This window comes from Anastrepha ludens, chromosome 4 (genome assembly GCF_028408465.1).
Source record: "Anastrepha ludens isolate Willacy chromosome 4, idAnaLude1.1, whole genome shotgun sequence".
NCBI lineage: Eukaryota > Metazoa > Arthropoda > Insecta > Diptera > Tephritidae > Anastrepha > Anastrepha ludens.
The window spans coordinates 34,958,560-34,982,255 of NC_071500.1; the positions used below are offsets into that span (position 1 = coordinate 34,958,560).

The window sequence follows — 23,696 nt, forward strand, 5'->3', positions numbered from 1 at the left end:
ACTCGATAGAAAAAAGTATATCCAATCTGATCTGAGACATACCTACAGGCTACTACAGCTTACATCACCATCCGAGTTTTTTGTTTTTTTTTGGAGGATTTGATCAAACTGAAGAAGAGATAACGCCACCGTTGGCCTTTTAGTTTTCGTTCACTACGTATGCAATCATCTGGCGTCCAGATACACGCAATCGCAGTGTCCGCTACTTGGTAAAAACAATACTCCTATAGAATAGTTGGGCGAAATTGTTTTCTCAGATTTTTCTTTAAATTACGCGAATTAAAGTTGTGTGCTAATACAGAAATTTTAAAAACTGGGCTGTTAGTTCTGCCTTTTCCAAACTGGATAAAGAGGCAAAGAGAATGGGTCTGGTGGTGAACGTGGACAAAACGAAGTACCTCCTGTCTGCAAATAAACAGTCGGCGCACTCGCGTATCGGCACCACGTCACTATTAGCAGTAGTGGTTTCGAGGTTGTAAAAGACTTCGTTTATTTAGGTACAAGCATTAACACCGATAACAATGCCAGCCTTGAAATCCAACGGAGAATCTCTCTCGCCAACCAGTGCAGGTAATTGAGTAGTAAAGTCCCTCTCGACAAACAAAAGAGAAAAATTCTGTAGAAGATTGTTGGACCACGTTACCGATGGTGAGTATCTCGGCGATGGAACAATGAGCTGTTTGAGCTTTACGACGGCATAGACATAGTGCAGCGAATAAAGATCCAGCGGCTTCGTTGGCTGGGTCAAGTCGTCCGAATGGATGCAAACGCCCGGCACTGAAAGTATTCGATGCGGTACCAGCTAGTGGTAGCAGAGGAAGAGGAAGGCCTCTTCTACGTTGGAAAGATCAGATGGAGAAGGACTTGGCTTCACTTGGTGTGCCTAACTAGCGCCGGTTAACACGAAAAAGAAACGACTTTCGCGCTTTTTTAAACTGGGACAGTAAATCCAATGGCAACCTGTATCTGTAGATACATTGAAAATCTATGGAATATTATCAAGTGTCAAACTGTAAGTTATCAAAAATTAGCTCAAAGGACTCGATCCACTACCACATCTGCTGTTAAAAATGGAAACCTATATCAAAGCATGCCGACGCTTCTCCTGGAACGGTGCTGATGCATTTCAGGTGTCACAATAAGCGGAGAATTGAGATTATCTGATCAAATTCAAAACACAATCAAGAAGATAAAGTGGCTTCATTTGGTGTTCAGTTCATTTGCTTTAATGTTTGCGTATTGGAAACTAATATATATATAACATATGTATGTTAAAACACCTCATTAGTAAATAGAATAACAAATAATTGATTGCGAAATCCTTTTATTCATCATGTTCCCTATGCTACAAGATAACATATAAAATAATGAAAACTAAACTGGTGCATACTATAATCGAATTTTCTGTTTTCGTAATCAAATTGGTTTGTTCTCAGGCTTCTACCAAAAACATTTAATAGTTAAACAAAAAATGCTCATACCTGCATATTTAGGTGCATTTAAGTAGTTTCACAGCGGTCTCTTTCATTGTTTATGTACCTTCGTGTGCTCATTAAATGAAGAAGAAATCACTGCAGTCGTTGCGATGTCAAACAGACAGAGAGGCAAACGATCGCATCAAATATGGAGAGGTAACCAATTAGTTGGTTACTTCACCGTCACAAAGAGCATGCAAAGGAGAGCGAGAGCAAGAGTTATAGTAAGAAATTAATAGAAGTGAGTAGGATTTCTCTGGCTTCTTATTATGTTCCCTATGTATGTATGTATAGGCATCTACGGAGTAGCCAGTCTTCTTTGAGTCGTCGTTAAGCTGTGCGCTGATCGCGTCTAGATAGCGGATGTGAGCAAATAAATGTTTAAAGCGGCAGATATGTAGTTCTTTGTAAATATTTATTTTAATATGAACATAATTTATGCAATTGAGTGAAGTGTGAGTGCTTGCACCATTGCACCTGGCTGATACGTGTAATTTTTTGCAAGAGTTTAAATAATATACAAGTAATACAGTCTGTGTGCGTGCCTATTTCGTCACGGTTACTCCCAAAGAGTCTTTGTTGCGTGTTGGGAACACGTTAAACTGCCAGTAGAATAAATTGTTTGGTAGCTTTATTGAAAGGGTCAAACCGGTTTAATGCCACAATGGACGCAAGCAATCGTGTGGGAGCGTGCTAGCGGCAGAGCAAATATAAGATCAACAAACATCTTAGAATTGGATCATTGAGTGCAGGAGTCCATTAAAACATACCTGTGTACATATATAAAATATATAATCATACAATTTTACTTGTACATACTTTTGTATTTACGAAGTGAACTACCTAATAAATATGTGTGTAGACGTTGTGCAACCTTTACAACGCCTTTTTTAGTTTCATCAATGGATTCAACTCAAAAGCCTCAATCACTTGCCACCTATGATAACCAAAGACACTCGCAATTCGACAGTATGGCCGTTTCGAATAACTTGAATACGAGCTTAGCAAACCAACCACATGGACAAGTAGATGGTTTGGAGTTAGAGCAGCGGCTGCATGCGCCATCTACACATCCTTATCCCTCAAATTTTGCAACAGCGTCCAATCTCCACATGACAGACAATAGCACATCCTCGTTGAGCACTCAACACCATCAGTACCATTACATACAGTATCCACCGTACTACTATTACATTGGCATGCATTCGCAAAGACAGCAACAACAACAGCACCAAGAATCACTTTTGCATGGGCCACAGCTTACGGGAATGCCGGAAGTCGCCTGTCATTGTCATTGCTCGTGCGGTGCCCAACAACAACAGCAGCAACTGCTAAGTCAACGACAATATCAGCAGCGAAATTTTTCCGCTTCCACCACAGCCATTGGGCAAGCGCAGCGCGAGGAGGATTCTAGCAAAATTGTAGTGCAAGTGCATTGTCAATCCAATGGTGAAACGGATTGCGAACGTGAACGCTCCACACTGCCACCGACCAAAGCACAATCAGAACAATCCTTACTGAATCACTCCTACCAAGCGCTGCAGCTGCAGTCAACAGCCGAAGAGAAACCATTAAATGTCGAATGCAATTCCAAATTGAATATCAGTTGCGATTGTGATTTGGAATGCACTTGCGGTGCTGAAAGACTCCGCAGCGCTGCAGCTGAGCCTGATGCTAGGCACAGTAAATCAGCCGCTGCTGATATGGATGCAGATGTTTTGGACACTCCATCGCCATTGAAAAATCAGAAGCAATGTCAACTGGAAGCCATGCTTGGTGCTGATGAGATCACTGTCAGCGAGTCGGACAACAATAGCACTATGATTAAAAAGAAGAAGAAAACAGGTGGTGGTTGTGCGCATATCAACAATGAGATGTAAGTATTGAGTGTCGATTAATTGTTCGCATTCCCAAATGTTGTTGTATGTATGTATTTGTACTTATGGATAATTTTTAGAAACTCTTGGTGCAATATGCATGAGCAAAATTCTCCACTGGCGGCCGACAAAAACTGCGATTGCGATTATAATTCCAGCCAAATCGAAATCTACAGTGATGGAGAGAGTAAAGGTGGTCGCGATTCTATTGATGATCAGCGACCACCACTACCACCGCGACCGCCACCTCCGCCCAGATTGCGAAATGCCACAATAACAGGAAATGGTAAGTGTAGGTAGTGGAATGTGGTGTACGAAATGCATTGAGCAACTAACAAAGCGTGACATCGGTATTTTGCACTAGATTAGGCAACTAAATGTAGATCGGTATTTTGCACTAGACTGGGGAACCGAAACAGTGCGTAGCCTAGAGGGAGTACCATTCGGGTGTTACCAACTTCGAACTGGTTTTATCTGAAAGCGGTTCTCCTCAGCAGGCAATGGGAAGCCGCAAAGAAACTGCTGCCATGAAAAAGATCTCTCATAAAAAACTATCGGACGTTCGGACAATAGGTGCTTTTGTAAAACGAAATATCAAAACGCACACCTCAAATTCAAAGAGAAGCTTTTACTGGCCAAGTACCTAAGCTATGGTTACATGTATGTACAATACATAAACTACTCCCTAATGGACTTGAGAAACTAAAAAACAGCTTGTACGTTCAAGTTTTTGTTTTTAAGAAATTTGTTATGACAACTAGAAATTGATATGTAAAGGAAGAGCGAGTATGGCGTTTCGTACTATTATTTTTGGTTACAAAATTACTCACTACGAGTGCAAGCATATCTTCGAATCCGGGTTAGATAATTCAATTCTTGTTGACCAAGCCATATCGTCGCTTCGCTGAAAAAACGTCATAACTAAAAAATTCGAAAATTCGATAAAAACGTTTTCAAAATTTTTAATTTACTAAGCCTCCTCGAATAAAAGTTCTGCTAATGGTAATTTCTGTATACTTACCTCAAGAATATTTTTTTACACTCTTGCTGCAAATGTGCGATATGTCGTCATCAAATATAAAGTTGGAATTTGTTCCAATATTTTCGCTTTGGACCCTACTGTAGACATGCCATCCTTGAACTTGGTTGCAGTAGAGCTTTGCTTTCGGTTGCTGACGACTGTTGACTGTTATCACAGATTTGTTAAATCTTGTATAGATATTTATCCCTTTTCTCTCTGACGATGATGATAATGATCTAGAAACCTTGCCAACATATATTTTACAAGGTGGTCCAAAATAAGCAGGACTGAGTTAAAATAGAAACGACGGGAGCTTTGTTCTGATAACTTCGAGTTCATTTATTCAAAATATTCACTGTTTCGCGCGATCTAAAAGCTTTTTGAAAGAGTGTTTCAAGTCATTGACCGGAATGTCCTTCAGGATGTCGGTACAAACCTTTTGGATAGCCTCTACGGACGCAAAACGGTTTGGCCCGTTAGCAGGAACTCCTTATGGACAGGCAAATCCCTTGGAATCTTAAAAAAAATGAGCATCGTTTTAATTTTTGACTTCTCTCTTCACACCACGTTTCATCACCAGTTACGTTTCATTACCAGTTGCAAAGGAAGTTATCGTTTTTTCTTGCCTCTTTAATGAGGTCTTTCGAATGTCGAATTTTGATAAATTTTTGTCCTCAGTCAACTTGTGTGGAAGGAAACGTACACAGACCTTTCGTAACTTTAAATGATCAGTTAAAATGCGATAAATCGATGTTTTGGAGATATTAAACTCTGATTTCATGAATTTCAACGATGATTTCGGTTAATTTTTAATAAATTTTCGAAGAGTTTTGATGTAGTTTTCGGTGATTACTGATGCCATTATGTTCATTGTCATTTATGTCCTCACAATCATCTCTGAAACGTGTAAACCACTCATGAACTCTGGCACGAGATAGACAATCATCGCCAAAATCTTTTTTCATCAATTGAAATGTTGCGGTAAACGTTTTAGCGATTTTAAAACAAAAATTGATATTAGCTCTTTGTTCGAAACTCATTTTTGTACCGATGATACAAACATATAGACACTTTAGATGCAATAACTTCATTTCCACTGAACCGAATGTCACCAAGCTTTCACTGGAAGTCACATCCCTAACGTAACTTCCAACGCACTCATTAAAACTCATTAAAAAGATGGCGCCACCAAAAACATTTTTATGACGCCAGTCTTGTTTATTTTGAACTTCATCTTGTAGATTACAACCTATGGTTTTAACGAAAACGTGCAGTATAGGGTCAACTCGGGTGCTAAGTGACAAAATAATGCCACTTCACCTAAAAGGGGAAATATATAAAACCGACTTGCGGCCAGCATTCGTCCTACTTTGTTATATGGAGTCGAATGCTATAGGCCAGCAGGTCCCACGAAAGAAAAATTCAAACGGCGAAACACGCGCCGATTGAGCAAAAAATACAAGAAAGTCGTCTTCGCGGGTATGGGCATGTCTATGGAAGCCTAAATCGCATATGAAAAAGAAGTGATAAACATCGCCACGGCGCTGAGGAAGCCAGGTGGACCACAACATACATGGACGAAGCAAATAGAAAGTTATATGAAACGTGGAGTCTAAACTTGTCGTACTGGGAGAGCTGACCCTAAGTGAAATGGGATAGAAGCAAGGAAGAAGAAGCAATTTTTTGCGGTTATAATGCATTTATAAATTTTCCTAAGCGGACAACAGAGATGGCTGTGCTGCAACAAGTACTTGTCGCCCCTGACTTTCATTTCCAAGCCTTACCTGACATACATATCCACTGTTTTATCGCTCAAATTATATGGCTGAGAATTCAGCTCTCACTGCTGATGTTGCCCATTAATGTAATAAGTTGTGTCATTTTAATTGTGTCTCTAAAACCGTGCCAGCAGATTGATCTCTTCTAATAAATTTCTCATTCAACTTATTGTATTAAAAAAATTTTAACAATTTTCTAATTTCCCCCTGTAAATGAAAATACGAGTAATTATAATTAAAGAATATTTTTATGTATTGGTAAATAAACAATATTATAATATGTGATATGTTTATCATTCGAAAGTATTTCATTCATCTGCTCCCTAGTACCAATGCTAGTTTGATGCAATTGCTGTAATCCTGTCTACATAATTGTCTATGTGACTTATACATGTATGTGCATATGTGCTAATGTGAATTCAATACAATCAAATATCTTCATCATGTTTAAGTTTCGCACATGCGCTTGTGAGCAGAACTATTTTCAATTTCTGGTCAACATACACCCGCACTCGTACGTATGAACCATGTAGGAAAAACTTCAGTTAGTGAACACGATTATTGCTTAAGATACTGGCCCAATGCAGACTTGCTTTGCTTGCCTTTCCTATTTTATTTTGCTTTACTTTACTTTCAAAACTTCTATAGCCAAGTGAACGCTATCAGAATAGCGTTGACCCAATGCAGGCTGGCTTTGCTTGACTTTGAAAACTTGTATGGGAAAAGAAAAAGGAAACAGAGATGTCAGCCATATTTAATAAAGTATAATACATTTTTGAATGGTGATGTTAACTAGAAGCTGTGAAAACATATTGCGAATTTTTCTTTTAATAATAAAAAATGTACAAAAAGTTTAGCGTGCGCGACAGCAACCTGGGCCCTTTCCGATTCGCGGAAGCTTGCAGGAGACGAGGAACTATTCAAGAATGACATATGTATGTATACGAGTACATCTATGCTTTTCAATGGCATTTATTAAATTTTCTTCAAATATTTTTGAAAATCAAAAATAAATAAACAATCTCTCTAATCTGCCTAAAATTCATAAATGAATGAAATTCAAATCAAATTAAATGAAAGACAGGGATGCTCAATTCCTAATGTCAAAAGCGCTGCAAATAGAAAATTGAGCAAGGCGAATTTGAAATGCGCCTTGACATTGAGCTATTTGGAACTTCGATGTACTTCAAGCGCTTCAAGCAAAGCTGCTATTTGGTTTCATTTCTTATATTTCAGTATTTTTGTATTCATTTTTGACAGTTATTGAAGCCAAGCAAGCAAAGCTTCGGGCCTCCATCTTTTATGGGGAAAAATGTCAAATGGAAAATGACGCTATTCGAAACTTTAGAGCACTTCAAGTGTGCGAAGCAAAGCTACCATTTCGCAAACTTTCATACTCTACAGTACATTTCTATTATTTTTTGACAGTTGTCCATGCAAAGCAAGCAAACTAAGCGTCTTTACGCAAAACAAGTTACAACTATTTTTATAAGAATCATAGAATACCAAATTATGCCGCTCAAAGTGGGAAACTGAGCATAAATTTCCCGTGATGTAATTGTAAAGAGACTGTGAGAGAAATCAAAAAATAGAGTGTTAAAATAGTCAGCCTTCATAAAGAAATAAACGCAACCGCCGTAACAGAACGTGTTGGTGTGTGACTACCATTCGGTCATTCGGGGGTACGTAGGTTCGAATCTTCGTGCATCAACATCAAATAATAGGTGGTCGCCCCTCGGCAGACAATGGCAAACCTCCGAATGTATTTCTGCCATGCAAAAAGCTTCTCATAAAAATCATTTGCCAGTCAGAGTCGGCTTAAAACTGTAGGTGATCCATTTGTGGAACAACATCCAGACGCAGACCACAAATAGGAGAAGGACCTCGGCTCAACATCTAACAGAAGTGTACGCGCCAATTATTTATTTTTAATTTTATACTCACCAGTACTATTTATGTTACATGTACATTGTACTAATTTCCCTGCAGGGTAAAGGTCGAAAGACAGATAGTGTACACATATTTGTTTGCGAACATTATTGAAGGCTTTGAATGAAAATTCCTCAAGTGTACATATTAAGGAAGGATGTGACGCGTTGTTCAAAGCACAGGACATAACGAACAAGTGTCTGACAGAGAAAGCTTTCTTTCTATTGAAGAAAGCTTTCACTGTGTTAGCGCCAACGCGCACACTATTGGCATTTAGTATGTGGGAAGAACGTTAAAAGTAAAGTATGGCTGCGGACAGGATATTCGCCTCGTCACTCATTATAATTGTGTATAGATACTGAAAATTGGAGCCAAGGAAAATTTACATAAAAACACATTTCACTACGATAAAATAATTTAAAACCTTCATTTTGGTTCGCCAACTGCACAAATGTAAAAAAATAAAAAATAAAACGAAATTAAATTATGTGACATAGAGAATGGTTGGGATATTTAATACGTGAAAACCAGTAAATAAACAATTCGCTACTGATCATTTCGATGAGCAATTCATGTACATTAAGTTGCTCAATTCAATAGCGAAAACGAAAGATAATAAATGCGAATTGCCATACGCGCTTCCTGCTGCATATTTTTGTGCTTCCCATGGCCGGAACATTCAGTACACCAATGTAATTACAGCTTGAAGTTAATAAAAAAAAAATAGAGTGCGAAAATCTATAAGTGTTCAACGAGTAGCCTTCTAAAGTCAAACGTCAAGAAATATGCATGGATATCCTGTAATGCAGTTTGTGCAGTATAGTGTGCCACCGCCTTGTGGGTGGATTCCACAAGCCGATCCACTTCGTAGTGTCGCCCCAGCGCCAACACTGGGTTAGACTACATAATTTACCTCAATCTTATTTTAAATTTTGATTTGATTTCGTGTTTTGAATTGAATTTTTATGTTTCCTCTTCCAGGCGGTCATCGTCATGGGCCGGGTATAAAAAAGTACGTGGTGTGGTGCCTTATCTGCGGTGGATTTTCATGCCTGTTGGGCATACTGTTTTTAGGTGTTTATTTCCTTTTGCATTCATACACCATTACTGTGGGCAATTTTGAGACAGTGCCGACCTTTGTGCCCGCGACATTGGTGAGTAAATTAATTAACTTGCTTTTAATAAATAATATTATTATTTAATTTCATTTCAGTTGATCCTCACTGGAATCTGTATAATGAGTTTGGCACGCCGACGAAATCGGTACAGTTATTTGGTAAGGTTTAAGAAATTCATTTAAATAATAATGTTTGAGAATAACTGAGCCTAAGTGTTCTAATGAGATAAATCTATTTAACCACCTGGTTTGGACTGAGTGAAATTCAAATGCTCTTCTAATTTGATTGCACTTTAGTGCATTTTGGGTGTTTGGCCGAGCACCTTTCTCTATTTGTGATGTGCATCTTGATACTGTTCCCCAAATGGAGTGACCTACAGTTTTTCATGAGGCGATGGTTTTTTATGAGAAGATTTTACATGGCAGAAATACACCCAGAAGTTTGCCATTGTCTGCCGGGCATTTGCCATTCATGCACGAAGATTCGGACCTACGCACTTCCGAATAGTAGTCACGCACCAATGCATTCGGCTATGACGGCCGCAAAATATTGTGTCTCATATCAATAATTTGGAGTAAACATAAATTAAGTGAAGATAAACAAAGAGGTTTAACTTCGAATGAAATCGAATTATTTATTCCAAATGCATACAGTGAGCAGCTTTATCTCACATAGCTTCGCTTCAATTGAGTTTACCTATAACAGGTGGCTCAATAAGTCCGTCAAAGTTGAAACAGGTGGCGTTGTCCTCGAAAATCAAATATTCAGCTTGTCAAAAGGCATCTTTCAAAAGAACACTGCCAAATTTTCTAACTGATCTGGCAAATAGTTTTCTTCTGACAGCCAAAGCTTAAATCACCGCTACCCGCATTTTCATAAAATTTAAGAAGCAAATTTTCTTGTATTCTTTAAACACTCATATTTTATTGTCTTTCTCGTCATTTATTAAAAAATAGAATGAGATCTCAGAAGGTAATGAAATTGTTCTGCAATTTAAGATAGTTAAGAAAAATTCCAAAAATGGTTGAAAGCTGTCACTCCTCCCTTGGAGGTATAGTGAAAATTTCTAAATACATATTTTAATTTTAGTATTGAAAATAAAATATTTTAATGATACTCGTAACATAAGTTACTCTTATGAAAAGCATCGGTAGCGGTATTTTTCAAGAATACAAAAAATTCCATATTTCATTAATTTGGGAGGGGAAACTGCCTCAATTCGATATTTCGATTGACTTACCTATGAAACCCCTATACGAATGTGTGCAAGTTTTGAAAAGCGGCAACGCACAGTGGTGTATATGGCTTCATAATTATTGAAATTTTGATGCTTCGTTAGTTTAAATTGCAAATATGATTGAAATATATCACTTACTTTGTTTTTATGGTAGATTCGTGGAAATATTTACTATTTACGCATAAACAAAAAACTTTAAAATATTAAAATATTTGATCATCAACTACCATTCCCAACGTGTACAAAAGTGGATCGCTTCTTAATTTGTCTTTTCACTATATCTATTTCTTCTTTCATAAGCACCGATTTTTCACTTTTACAAAATCGTTTAATAATTCAACATCCTCACATCGGTAATTGATGATTAATTGTTTGGATATTATAGGCTCGTCACAATGGGTCCGTTGCAGCAACGAATTTGACTGATAGCAAAATAGATTATGTGCATTTGAGTCGCATACGTGCAGTACGCCATGCCAGAATGATTAAAAAACTGGCAACTTTCTGGCTAAAATGGAAACCTTTTAAAGAATAATTTTGTATCGCGCAAATTTTTATGGATGGTGTTTTTCATTGTATCAAATTAAATGCAGAAAATAAATTGAATTTAAGCTCGAGTCGTTATGTATATTAGAAATTTGTTAAATTCTCGCCCAAAGTCGAAAAAGTCTGGCCAGATTCGCGTTCCCAACGGAGGGTTAAATTAACTGAGCCAATACAAATGCACCCTAATCTTTTACATAAAAGCTTGAAAGAGTAGAGTAAAGGCCAGGCTTAACCAAGTTGTGCTGAAAAATGAATGTGCGTCCTGGTCTCGAAGTTATGGTCACACCTACCTTCTATGACCACCATAAATTTTGTTAAAACCAAAATTTTATAATATATTTCATAACCAACAAAAATCTGTTTGTATATTACGAAATATTAAATCTGTTTATGAAGCAAATAGTTTGGAACATTTGTTACAACTTATCACGTGTTCATGGTGTTCATGTACCCAAAATACTTGCAAAGTAGAGGAAAGTGAGAGAACAAAATGAGGGGAGTTGCAAGTTTTTACTGGGTAAATTTTTACTTGTAAGAATTTGCAAGTGAGAAAAACAGCTGATCGCAAAGTAAAAATAAACACGAATTAAAATTTACGAATTTCAATTGCCAATGGAATGTTCCTCATCTGACTGCCATGATGAAATGGAACAAATTATTGGGGACAAAAGAAATCATGTGGTTCCGAAACTCGTTATATTGCATTTTATTTGCTTTATTTGTTTATTTTTTTTTTTAATTTAATACAAGGTAGCTCAAGTGAAACAATTTTTAATTTTTGTGATTTTTCTTGCCAACAATTTAATCAGATGTTTGTAAAACTTGCAAATTGTTACTGGTTTTGCGTTGTTGTACTTTTTTGATATTTTTGTCTTTGAGAGAGAGTTCTCGAAAATTAAGTTACTGGCAAGTTATTGGATAATTTTTACATGAACAGACCTATACTATTTGCTTTAACGACAAGAACATCGTTTTTTGAAGTGAAACTTCTTAGGCGTCGATGGACGAGCGAGAATGGAGAGTAAAATTTCAAAGCCATGCAACGTTTTGGGCATTTTCGTTCCGCGAGAGAAAAAAAGAAACTCCAACGGACACAAAGGACCCATTGTGACAGCCTTATTACTAAGTTACATTCCCCTTTAAAACTGCTTCATTAGATTTATGAAATTCAATTGTCGAAAAATTTATTGTTTGCCACCAAAACACCATTGCACGACGCACCGGCCGACAAGTCCACAGTAACAATGGCGAAATTGTATGAATTGCGAATTCCTCCGATTGTGCTCCCTCTGACAATTTTTTGTTTTCAATCAAAGAGTTAAGAGTTTTGTTTTAAATGAAGAGTTAATCAGTGAAACAAGTGTCCATCGGTGACGGGATTATATACAGTTAGAATGCCGAAAAAAGGCGAATTTTCCAGAATTTCTTCTGAGAAAACTTTTAAATTTATTGATGTAAAAATTTGTACACATATTATGTTATCTTTTAACTGTATTTTAAGACTTAGTATTAGTAAACAGTGACAGCTGCGCATGTCACCGAGAAAGTGAAGATCCCGATACCCCAATCGTTGACGACGGAATTGTCGTTCCGCTACCCGATCATGACGAGGTGAGAATAGCGATAACGCGGCTAAAGAGCAACAAAGCCGCGGGCGCCGACGGACTGCCGGCTGAGCTATTCAAACATGGCGGCGAGGAGCTGGTAAGGTGCATGCATCAGCTCCTATGCAAAATATGGTCGGATGAAAGCATGCCTGCCGATTGGAATTTAAGTGTGCTCTGCCCAATCCATAAGAAGGGCGATCCTGCAATTTGTGCCAATTACCGCGGGATTAGTCTTCTAAATATCGCCTATAAGGTTCTAGCGAGCGTATTGTGTGAAAGGCTGAAGCCCACCGTCAACCAACTGATTGGACCTTATCAGTGTGGCTTCAGACCTGGAAAGTCTACCATCGACCAAATATTCTCAATACGCCAAATCTTGGAAAAGACCCATGAAAGGAGAATCGACACACACCATCTTTTCGTCGACTTCAAAGCTGCATTCGACAGTACGGAAAGGAGTTACCTGTATGCCGCGATGTCTGAATTTGGTATCCCCGCAAAACTAATACGGCTATGTAAGATGACGTTGCTCAACACCAACAGCGCTGTCAGAATTGGAAAGGACCTCTCCGAGCCGTTTGATACCAAACGAGGTTTCAGACAGGGTGACTCCCTGTCGTGTGACTTCTTTAACCTGATGTTGGAGAGCATCGTGCGAGCCGCAGAACTTAATCGCTCAGGCACAATTTTTTATAAGAGCGTACAATTGCTGGCGTATGCCGATGATATTGACATCATCGGCCTTAACAACCGCGCTGTTAGTTCTGCCTTCTCCAAACTGGATAAAGAGGCAAAGCGAATGGGTCTGGTGGTGAACGAGGACAAAACGAAGTACCTCCTGTCTTCAAACAAACAGTCGGCGCACTCGCGTATCGGCACTCACGTCACTGTTGACAGTTATAATTTTGAGGTTGTAAAAGACTTCGTCTATTTAGGAACCAGCATTAACACCGATAACAATGTCAGCCTTGAAATCCAACGTAGAATCTCTCTTGCCAACAAGTGCTACTTTGGACTAAGTAGGCAACTGAGCAGTAAAGTCCTCTCTCGACGAACAAAACTAACACTCTACAAGACTCTCATCATGCCCGTCCTAACGTATGGCGCAGAAGCTTGGACGATGACAACATCCGATGAAGCGACGCTTGGAGTGTTCGAGAGAAAGATTCTGCGTAAGATTTTTGGACCTTTGCACGTTGGCAACGGCGAATATCGCAGACGATGGAACGATGAGCTGTATGAGCTTTACGACGACATAGACATAGCGCAGCGAATAAAGATCCAGCGGCTACGTTGGCTGGGTCATGTCGTCCGAATGGATACAAACGCTCCGGCTTTGAAAGTATTCGATGCGGTACCAGCTGGTGGTAGCAGAGGAAGGGGGCGGCCTCCTCTGCGTTGGAAAGATCAGGTGGAGAAGGACTTGGCTTCACTTGGTGTGTCCAACTGGCGCCGGTTAGCACGAGAAAGAAACGACTGGCGCGCTTTGTTAAACTCGGCCAAAATCGCGTAAGCGGTTATAGCGCCAATTAAGAAGAGAAGATTAGTAAAAATATTTATTTGGAAAGGGGCTACAGCTGATCTCCGGGAGCTCCTCTTAAAAAAGACGTTTGGCTTTGACTACTATATCTCTCTACTATCCTCTGAAATATAAAAAAACAAACAGATTTCGTTAAAGTAATGTTAAATCTAATAATTAATCGAAGGAATAAGCAAAATAACTTTTTTTGACAAAATGGCGGTTTCCCAAAAAAAAACAACATCGATTTTTGACTAAAATTTCAGCCTAAATTGTTTATAAAAAAATTATATGTTGGTCACCGACTTTGAAAACACTATTTTGAGAAAAACGCGTCTTAAGTCCGGCCTTGTACTTTCAAGCACTCTGAAACGCCTTTTCAAATTTGAGTGTAACTTCGAAAATATTCATCGAAACGATATTAATTTTTTTTTGTGTATTCTTAAATATATGTACGTTACGAAAAAAAAAATCGATTTGTTGAAAATTCTAACTGTATATAACCCCTGAAGCGCCCTCGAGAAATCGCATTGCACGAAGCGAACAGAGTTTTTCTTCTTTCAACTTCCAGACACCCATATACAAGGTGGCGCGAAATTAATCTTCCATTTTTTTTTTGGTTAAATTTTTACTACATAAAAAAATTCAATTAAAGTGATAGAAATCTTTCCTTTGCCAAATATTTCTCCAGTCACAATGCATCTTGCATCGAACTGTCACTTTGCTTTATCGAGTTTTGAACGAACGCCAACATACGTTGCAAATGTCAAGAATAAATATTAGAAATTTTGGTACGACTAATATTTGTCCATAGAGTTTAACGCAAAAGTTATGCGTATGTATGTGTGTATAGAATTGCATAATACGATTAATGGAGCTATATATTATATATAATATTTTAATTGTAAGGGGGTTTTAATCTTCTACAGTTTTATTTGATGGTATATTCGAATAATTCTTTTTTTCACAGATTAAACTTTCCGGCGTGTGTGGTCTTATCTCAGCACTGACATGCGCACTCGTGACCGTCACCACAACCGTTCTACACATGAGCCGCTTGCAGGCGTTGCGAGAGTGCGAATATGCGCAAAAGACACGAACTTGTACTTGTTACTCGGATATGATAGAATCTCAAGTAGATCGTGTGGACAAAGGTAAAGAATCTGCTAGTAATCTATTGTTATTTTTGTTGTTTAGTGCTTTGTTTTGTTTTCACACCCAGAAGGTGTTCGACTCGTGTTCGATTCACTATCTGACTGTGGAGTTGTTCATGGCTCACTCTACTCCTGTTTACGTGCCATATTTGGACTTTCTGTCGCAGGTGTATTGGTTGCTGTGTTTAGTTGTATGCTCGTTTATCAGCTGCTCAGGTGAGCTAGAGGAGTGTTGATTTGGTAACCAATTACTATTTAGCCTTTTCTACTGTCTAGTCATGAGCGCAAAAAGATGTATTGGGAGCAGCTGGAGTTGCGTTGTCGCTCGTTGTACACCAGTCAACAAGGTCCTCCCCCAAACATGGCCGCCATGGGTGGTGGTCGTGGCCCAATTTGTCGCTGTTGTGAACAGTGTCATCTGCACCGCCAGGCGCCACTTCAAGCAACAGCCTATCCTTGGGATGATAGCGGCGAACCACGTTTTTGGACTGGTCAACCACCTGGTAACTTTTATTCACCTAATCCGGGTGGCGACGATCTGCATATGGCAAATGCGGGCACAGCTTGCCGTGGTCATAGCGGCGCTTCCGGAGCGCGTAGCCGCATGACTGGCTGGAGTTGGCCGCGCATGCCCTGGCAACGAAACTCACCCGTATCGAATGCAAGGCAATTTCGTCAAACACCATCCAGTCCAGATTCACAGTACGGTTTCACGAACAATGCGCCTACAGTTGCAGAGAATATGATGACGGACGCAGATGCCACACCAGCAGTTGCGCATAACTCAGCTGCACCTCCTTTTAATGTAGTTGGCGGCGCACTTCCATACGGTGTTTGGGGACCACCACCGCCCTATAGCGATCCCAACAGCCCGGCACGTCGAGGTTACTATCAATACATAGAACCAAATCCATGTAGCAATAACATTGCTACTACCAACAATATCACCCATAGTAGTGGAAATATCTCGAATGAGAATAATGTTAGCGCAGCAGCCGAGCAGCGTATACCTTGCCTTAATCATCGCTCAGTTTTCTTGGAACAGCAGCCGCATCAGCTCAATAACAATGGCAGCAATTGTTGTCCCACTGCAAGTATGCGGCGCAACTTAGCAAAGCGTCGCACGACTGGTGGTGGCGCTAGTAGCGGCGGAAGTGGTGGTGAAGATGCCTTGAAGTCAAAGACTTGTGGTGGTGATTACGAGAATACTCCATCGGAGAGTGATGGCTGTAACATGCGTGACCGGTTTTCGAACACTTTGCCCACCCGTAAAGTGAAGAAACGCAATGAAACTAATTTAAAAGCCAATGTAATTGGAAGTGCAAACCCTCAACCAGCTCCACGTCTTTCTATGCAGCAGGTCATAGCCAATACCGATGCGAATTGCACAAATGCAACGACAGAGTCCACGCTTGATGGTGACGAATGCATGGATCAAATAAATGACGGTATGTGCGATGAAGACATTAATACGGGTAGCTGTGCCTCCTCGCGCATTACTGCAAGAGCGACATTGCGTCGCAAACGCGGCATTGAAAATACTGGATTTCAGTCAAATAGCGAAAGTGGTATTGCGACCAAACCCATAGCGGGAGGAGATTCAGATGCTGTTGTAATAGCGGCAGATATGCATGGTGCCGGTGATCCCACTGAGTCAGAAGTGTACTTTGCCGATGTGAGCAGTTGCTGTAATATGTCATTAAAAAATGATAGCTACTACGATGAAGCTCATCAGACTCAACATCATTTAGGTTCGCAACATCACCATCAACATCAGAACAGTAATTGCAGCCAGAACAGCAGCAGCAATAATGAGGATTACCTAGCGCAACGTTTCGGGCAACGAGAAAATTCAATACGTAGTCGCCTACCATTCCCACAGACACGAAATAACGACTACGAGGAAAACTTGAATACGTCTCACCAAAAAGAAATCGGAGGCAGTGTCACTCCAGTTAATCAAATGCATAAAGAGATTTCACGCCAAAGCATGTGTTCTGTGGAATCAGAGGCGCAGACCGATTGCACCGACTTGTCGCCGGCCACGCCGTGTAGTAATAAATTCGGTCAGACTAGTTTTGAAGGGAAAATCACAACGATTATTGATAGCAATGAGACGGCTGTGCCACAACGTACAACTGGAGGTGCGTTGCCTAACTTCGTAGCTAAGTTTCCATATTCATCAGAGTCACAAAGTTTAGAAGCACATCGTCGCTCTACAAAGGACATTCACGATCTAATACTCTCTTCAGAAGCACATTATGAAGTGATCAACGACAACCCGCAGCCAACGCCGCCCTGCCAGTTTACCGCACAACAACCAAATACGCGTATTAGCAAACCACAACCACAGCGTCCAACAAATCTGTCGGCCAACAAAACTAAAACGAAACATAGTTTGAAAACGCGTGATCGTATAGAAGCGAATGTGCTGCAGAACGAACGAGATTGGCCGATCGTTAGTGGGGTAGGTAATGCAAACAAGGGGGCGGGTGTTGGCGGTGGCGGTTGCGGCAATAGCGAACGGAAATGCTTGTGAGAAGAAGTTTTCGTTTAAATTCCTGTGCTCCAATGAGAGAGAAGCAGCTTTGAAAAAGTTTTAGTAAAAATCGAAAGGTTGGTTTGTAAGGTTTAGACGAGTTTTAAAAGAACAAAGGGTGCATACGATACAATGGAATTCAAATGGTTTTTGAGTTTGGAAGTGTGAAAGAGTTGAGCTGAAAAATTTCCTTAGAAAAATTCATGAGAATTATCAAATCGTGCCTATTGTGCCTTAAACTTCTAACAACATTTTCAAATATGAACATTTCACCTTAGGTACAATAGTTTGTACTTCTGTTAGTCTCCTGTTTTGGAAACAAATTTCACCCTCCAACATACATAAATATTTCTGGGTATTGCTATGGTTTATACCATACTATACGAGTTTCTAAATCGATTCCAAGCCTGTAACTGATCTGAAGTTTAAATTAATGTTTAATATGTATTCGGCCACCGTGAATGATCTAGCCGCATATCGATGGCCCGGATCTACTTTATCTCAACTGGTAGAGAGCTATCAATTTAATTTATCTTAAACGCCTAACTCAGCCGCGCACAATTATTTCATCTTATCTCAACGCTGTCAGACAAACTATCTTCTCTTGGCGTACTGTTCAAGAGTATCAGCTAATTTTTTTGCATATTTTCTTTGCACTTTTAGACACCTATTTTGATAAACAATATATTTTTCTGAAAATAATACAATATATGTAGTTTAGTTCGAGTTAAGATAGTTTATCGCACTCCTTATACCGTAGGAATTTTTCATCTGCGGTAACCACTAGTAAAATTTTCTGTAGAATATTTCAATTATCTATCCACTTTTTTAATTAACTTTCAGTAGCTTCATTAATAAACGAGTCACAAAGGCCCGCCAGATAGAAGTTAGGGTGCTAAAAAGTTGTGTCAAAAAATTTCTGGCTGCATTTCTTTGGAGGCCTCCGAAGATAATAATGACATTTGAACTCGAATTATACAAATAATTCAGGTGAACTAAAATGTTTATGACTGAAAAATGTTAACCTTAACACACTGTAACGAAAAATGTGATGGGATGGTGCTAAATCATCTCGGGATTTGACTGTTATCCAGAGATGCTACCGTTTCCAATTGGTGTGGCTGAGACCTTAATGCCCAACAACGCTTCATAGTTTTATTCAATACAAAATTTTTAGAATCATGTATAGAAAACACTGCTAAATAATGAATTAGAATAATTAGTGAAAAATAATGAGTTGACTAAAACTTCATTCAGTGAATAGCAAGACACAGTATATTCTCAAGTTAACGCGATCTCTCAAATATACATACATAATAAATTCGCAACAAAGAAAAACAACTCATTACACAATTTTTGCAGTCATATTCCACTGCCCAACAAGGGCTTAGTTTTTAACCATACAAGGTAACCTAAAGTTTGCCTAAGTGATCAATATAGATCGCATGTGAGCTTTGTGGCTGGTCCTTAGTGCTGCCAAAAGTGTAGATGGTATGGAGACACATTTTATACAAGTACACTATTGAGAATTTTAACAAATTTCTGTTACCCTTATTCGCAATATGTTTCAATAAGGAGAAGAACGTGAAATCAAAACAACTAAGTCGCGTTCTGCAAAACACTGCACAGCGACACGGAACATGTTCCTCATCATTTCCTACGTACGCATACGAGATTTGTAAAAAAAGAGATGACTATAACGAATTTTGTTTTTCTATTTACAGTAGAAGTAATTCGCCATCTAAAATATGAACTTTTGTCAGCGCTTTTTCCACTTATTGAAGTATTACTGATACGCGCTTTTCGGCATGGCCGTGAGCTTTTTTAGCTGTACACATACATACGTGGTGTTTATCTTCTCAGTAGTGGCAAATCTTCGCTCTTTTATGAGTACTTTCGATCTTGAGAACAGGAAAAAGTCTCAGGGGGCTAAGTTCAGTGAATAGATGATAGATGAATAGGATGATAGATTTACCAGGATTGGCCAATAACTATGGTGAAAACAAAATTGTGAGGAAACTTCGGGTACCACGTTACGGGGGGTGATTCGCCAGCCGAATTCTACCAAGGATTATAGATACCAGGTTTGCTCGCTAGGTATGGTGAAAAAAAATGTTGAGGAGAACTTTGGATTCTACGTCATTCGTTTTGGGTTGAATATGTGTGAAATTATCATTGCAGAATTCCATGGGAAAAAGATTTTTGGAGATGTACTGAGCGAATTCGACAGATATGCCGACGCCATTCGTTTTGGGCTTCCCTAAGCTAAAGCTAAATTTAGTGAAACCCAAAACGAATGACGTCGGCATATCTGTCATATTCGCTCAGAGCCGAATAACGGTCTCACCATAGAATTCTGCAGTGATAATTTCACACATATTCACGCACTCGTCCAATCAGTCGTTGTTCAGACAGGAACGAAGTGAAATTATGTTAATTTTTTTCGTATATCATTGCCACATTCTTAGTTTTTTCGTAAACAAACTGATTCATAGCTCTTGCTACGTCAGCCCATCAGCTGATTCTGTCAAATTCGCTGAGAGCTGACTAACGGTCTGATATTGGCCACGCCATTTCAAATCTTTTCACCATGAGTCATCATCATAAATTCCTAGAGTTCCAGTGTGGAACATAGGGCCACAACGAATTTCTTACTTTCGTGTCTGGTTTGCGCTAATCTCTTAACTTTATTCCAGCTTAGCTGCATGACGTAGGTTTCTAACTCCAGCAGTTGTCTCCAGGTATTCGCTGGTCTTCCACGTCTGCGTCTTTCTTGGGGATTCCAGTCAACGGCGGCCTTTGTTAAGTCACCATCTAGTCCTCTGCTTAGAGCATGGCCAATCCAGCCCCATTTTCTCTTTCGGATAATAGTATTGGATTCTGCGGGGTTCTGGCTCATAAGTTAGCTTTCGAGATAACATTTGGTCAGAATATTTTGAGAATTTCTCGAAGGTATCTGCGAATCACCATGAGTGAATAGCAAAAAATCACCAAGCACCCACCCACACACACACTTACACCCTTCATATCTCGTCAAAAACAAACTAAAAATACAAATGACTGATAATTTTAAAATATATTGGGGGCATGTGAAGGGGTGGGAGGGAATGGGAGACATAATAAAAAAATTGAAGTCGTAAATCGAATGTGCCCATGTATCCCATGAAGTTTGAAAAATCACAGTTTTTTTTAACAAATTTCGTATATAATTAGACTTTTCATTCAAAAAGCGACTTCTTTGTTGTTGGCGTCCAATTCATAAGCACTTTAGCCGTCCATCAGCTCCCAACGTTTCGATAGTCGCCTTGTCATACGAACATAATTGTGTAAAGGTCTCTAAAGCTCATATCTACCGTTATAAACATGTAAAGAATACAAATATACACACATAAAGAAATTTAAGCAAATAAACATATTTAAATATCATTTTAAATTGATAGCGTAAACATTATAATCATTTTGCAAGCCTCTGCATTTCGAAGCTGGCATCTTTCCTATACCCGAATTGTGTTTAAGCTCAACTATTTAATAACTACATCCACATATGTTAGTAATAATGCATCTATACACATAACTATAAGTTATTTATTCATTATTCTACTACAACATAAATATCTACTAAGTTCCAAAAGCTATCTTCGGTGTCCATAAAAAAATACAAACATACAGAACTGATTTTATGCATGTAAGTATCTAGCATACTCGTACATTTGTGCATATGTATTCGTTATTTAGAGTTAAGTGCATATCTAACGTCTTCGATAAATAAAAGTATTTAGTATTATTAATTGACAATACATACATACAGCAGTTATACGCATTAGTTGTGTACACGTGAAAAGTTTTAATGGTTTAGTAAATCTACACACATACATAAATAATGTTGATAAATGGTATTCATAAAAGATGTATTTAAAAGAAAAATTAAATAAATATATACACCATAACTACGAGTACATACAGATATACACATATATGTGCAGGTGAAGAACAAACAGCATTTTTAATGGTGTTGGTTATGTTTTTAATATTTAAATATTTTGCTTTAAAAGATTTGTATAGATTTAGTATTAATCTTAAAGTTAATAGGCTCATTGTTTAAGATGCTCTATAAGTTTTACTTAAAGAAGCTGATACAATAAATAATTATTATTATGCTGGTGCATAGACGACTAATGTATTAATATAATTATCACATATGTATGTTTTTATGTATGCGTGTTTTTAATTTATGATTTTTGATTACTGCATTGAGTTTGTAAAAACTTCAATGATTTTAAGTTGGTAGTTAAGCGCATTATAAATCTATGTATGTGTGCATATGTAGACTGTTAGTTGTGTGAATTTGTTATATAAAAATGAACTGTAGCTAAAGTGAAATATGAGTGATTAATAAAAAGCTCTTAAAGATGAAATAAATCCACATAAATCAATACAAAAAAAATTTATATTTTTTTTATTTGAATTATTGACATTAAACTACGTTGGAAATGCATGCCACATTCAATTCTTGCCATATTATACATTACCCTCTGTCTCGATGTGCGAACGCTGATCACGTGCAACTCATCTCATGCAATATAATGCGAATAATTACCACTCATCGCAGACCTCATGCGATAAGCTCAGAGCACACGGTTTATCTCATGCAATTAACTGCCTCTTTGACGGTTTGCCAGCTATACTCGTATCTTCATTTATACGAAATCTGTGCAGTAGCAACATTATAAAATCAAAAGAGAAATTTAAGAAAGAAGTGGTTCTTCCTATTTCATTAGCCTATTTAACGTGATTAGTGCATAAAGACAGCGAATAGATTGATTTACCGATATTTTCGTTTAATAAACTATTTTTTTGCTCGAAAAAGCAAGGTGTACTCTACTGTTTTGAATATGATATTCGGCATACGTCCGCCGCGGCTACGAATTACATGGTCTATTAGATCGGCGCAATTTTTGACTACTTTTTCCAATAAATCTGGTTATTAAATCTATCCCAATCAGCAAAAATGCGACGCCAACGATGGTCACATGGTTTCAATTCTTGCGCAAGCTATATTTTATAGGCACGTAGGCCAAGATACTTACGTAAAATTTTCCACTTGGTCGAAGGACAAAGGCCAACAAATCGAGTATGACGACAAATCGACATTTCGTCATCCAAATTTTTTCCAAATAAATTTCCAATATTTGGAAGGATTGTTCTGGCGTTAAACGATTAATGATGACTTGCCAAACCTTACTGAACAGAAATGTTAACACAGGAATGGAGTGTTCCGTTTTTAAATGGCAAGGACTTACAGAAAACTGACGTACTTCTGTTTTTTAACTATGCTCTTCGCTTGCGGCAGACATTTTGTATGTGAATTCCAAGCCGCAATTAGAGTCCTACTCTCGCTGATGGCACGTTGAAAGGTGGGATCCGTGCCAATTCAGCGAGCGCTAGGCATGTGCAACAATTTACAAGATCGCGATCACGTCTGTACCGAAAGCGTTCAAGAGGACTTCGAAGTACTTCTAACCAAACTCTCGAATATTGTGGTTGTCCTATCCGATGAAACGTGGAATTACTTAAAGTACCTTTTGCAGCGGCTGTCTGGAGAATAACGTGGGAGCACCTCGGCACCTTCTCCGTGGTTTTCCTGTTTTCACGGGACGAATATTTAGGCGCACACCTTAGAAGGTAACGAGGATGAAGTCTTGCGCATTTTCGAAGACTTAAGTGAGGATATTTTCACTGTATTTATATGCCAGTATGGTACAAGCTCCTCCAATGCTTTGATCTCCAATTGGATTAAGTTGAAATTAGCGATATTTGCAGCAAAAACCAAATAGTAAAAATATTATAAGTAGTTTCGGGAAAACAAATTAATTTTTTTTTGAGTAAAATTTTTCCC

At 38.6% G+C, this 23,696-nt stretch overlaps 1 protein-coding gene across 2 annotated transcripts; it reads left to right on the forward strand.

Moving 5' to 3' along the window:
* The first annotated feature begins 1,804 nt into the window (after window positions 1-1,804).
* LOC128861611 (uncharacterized) lies at window positions 1,805-22,218 on the forward strand. Of its 2 annotated transcripts, none has more exons than XM_054099861.1 (7): window positions 1,805-3,351; window positions 3,433-3,638; window positions 9,062-9,234; window positions 9,294-9,356; window positions 15,078-15,261; window positions 15,330-15,477; window positions 15,538-22,218. In XM_054099861.1, exons 1-7 carry the CDS (start codon window positions 2,378-2,380, stop codon window positions 17,798-17,800), a joined length of 4,011 nt encoding a protein of 1,336 aa, XP_053955836.1. In that variant the 5' UTR covers window positions 1,805-2,377; the 3' UTR covers window positions 17,801-22,218. The 2 variants fall into 2 exon arrangements, with proteins under 2 accessions (XP_053955836.1, XP_053955837.1); XM_054099862.1 differs by having other exon boundaries at window positions 15,333-15,477.
* Window positions 22,219-23,696: the final 1,478 nt, after the last annotated feature.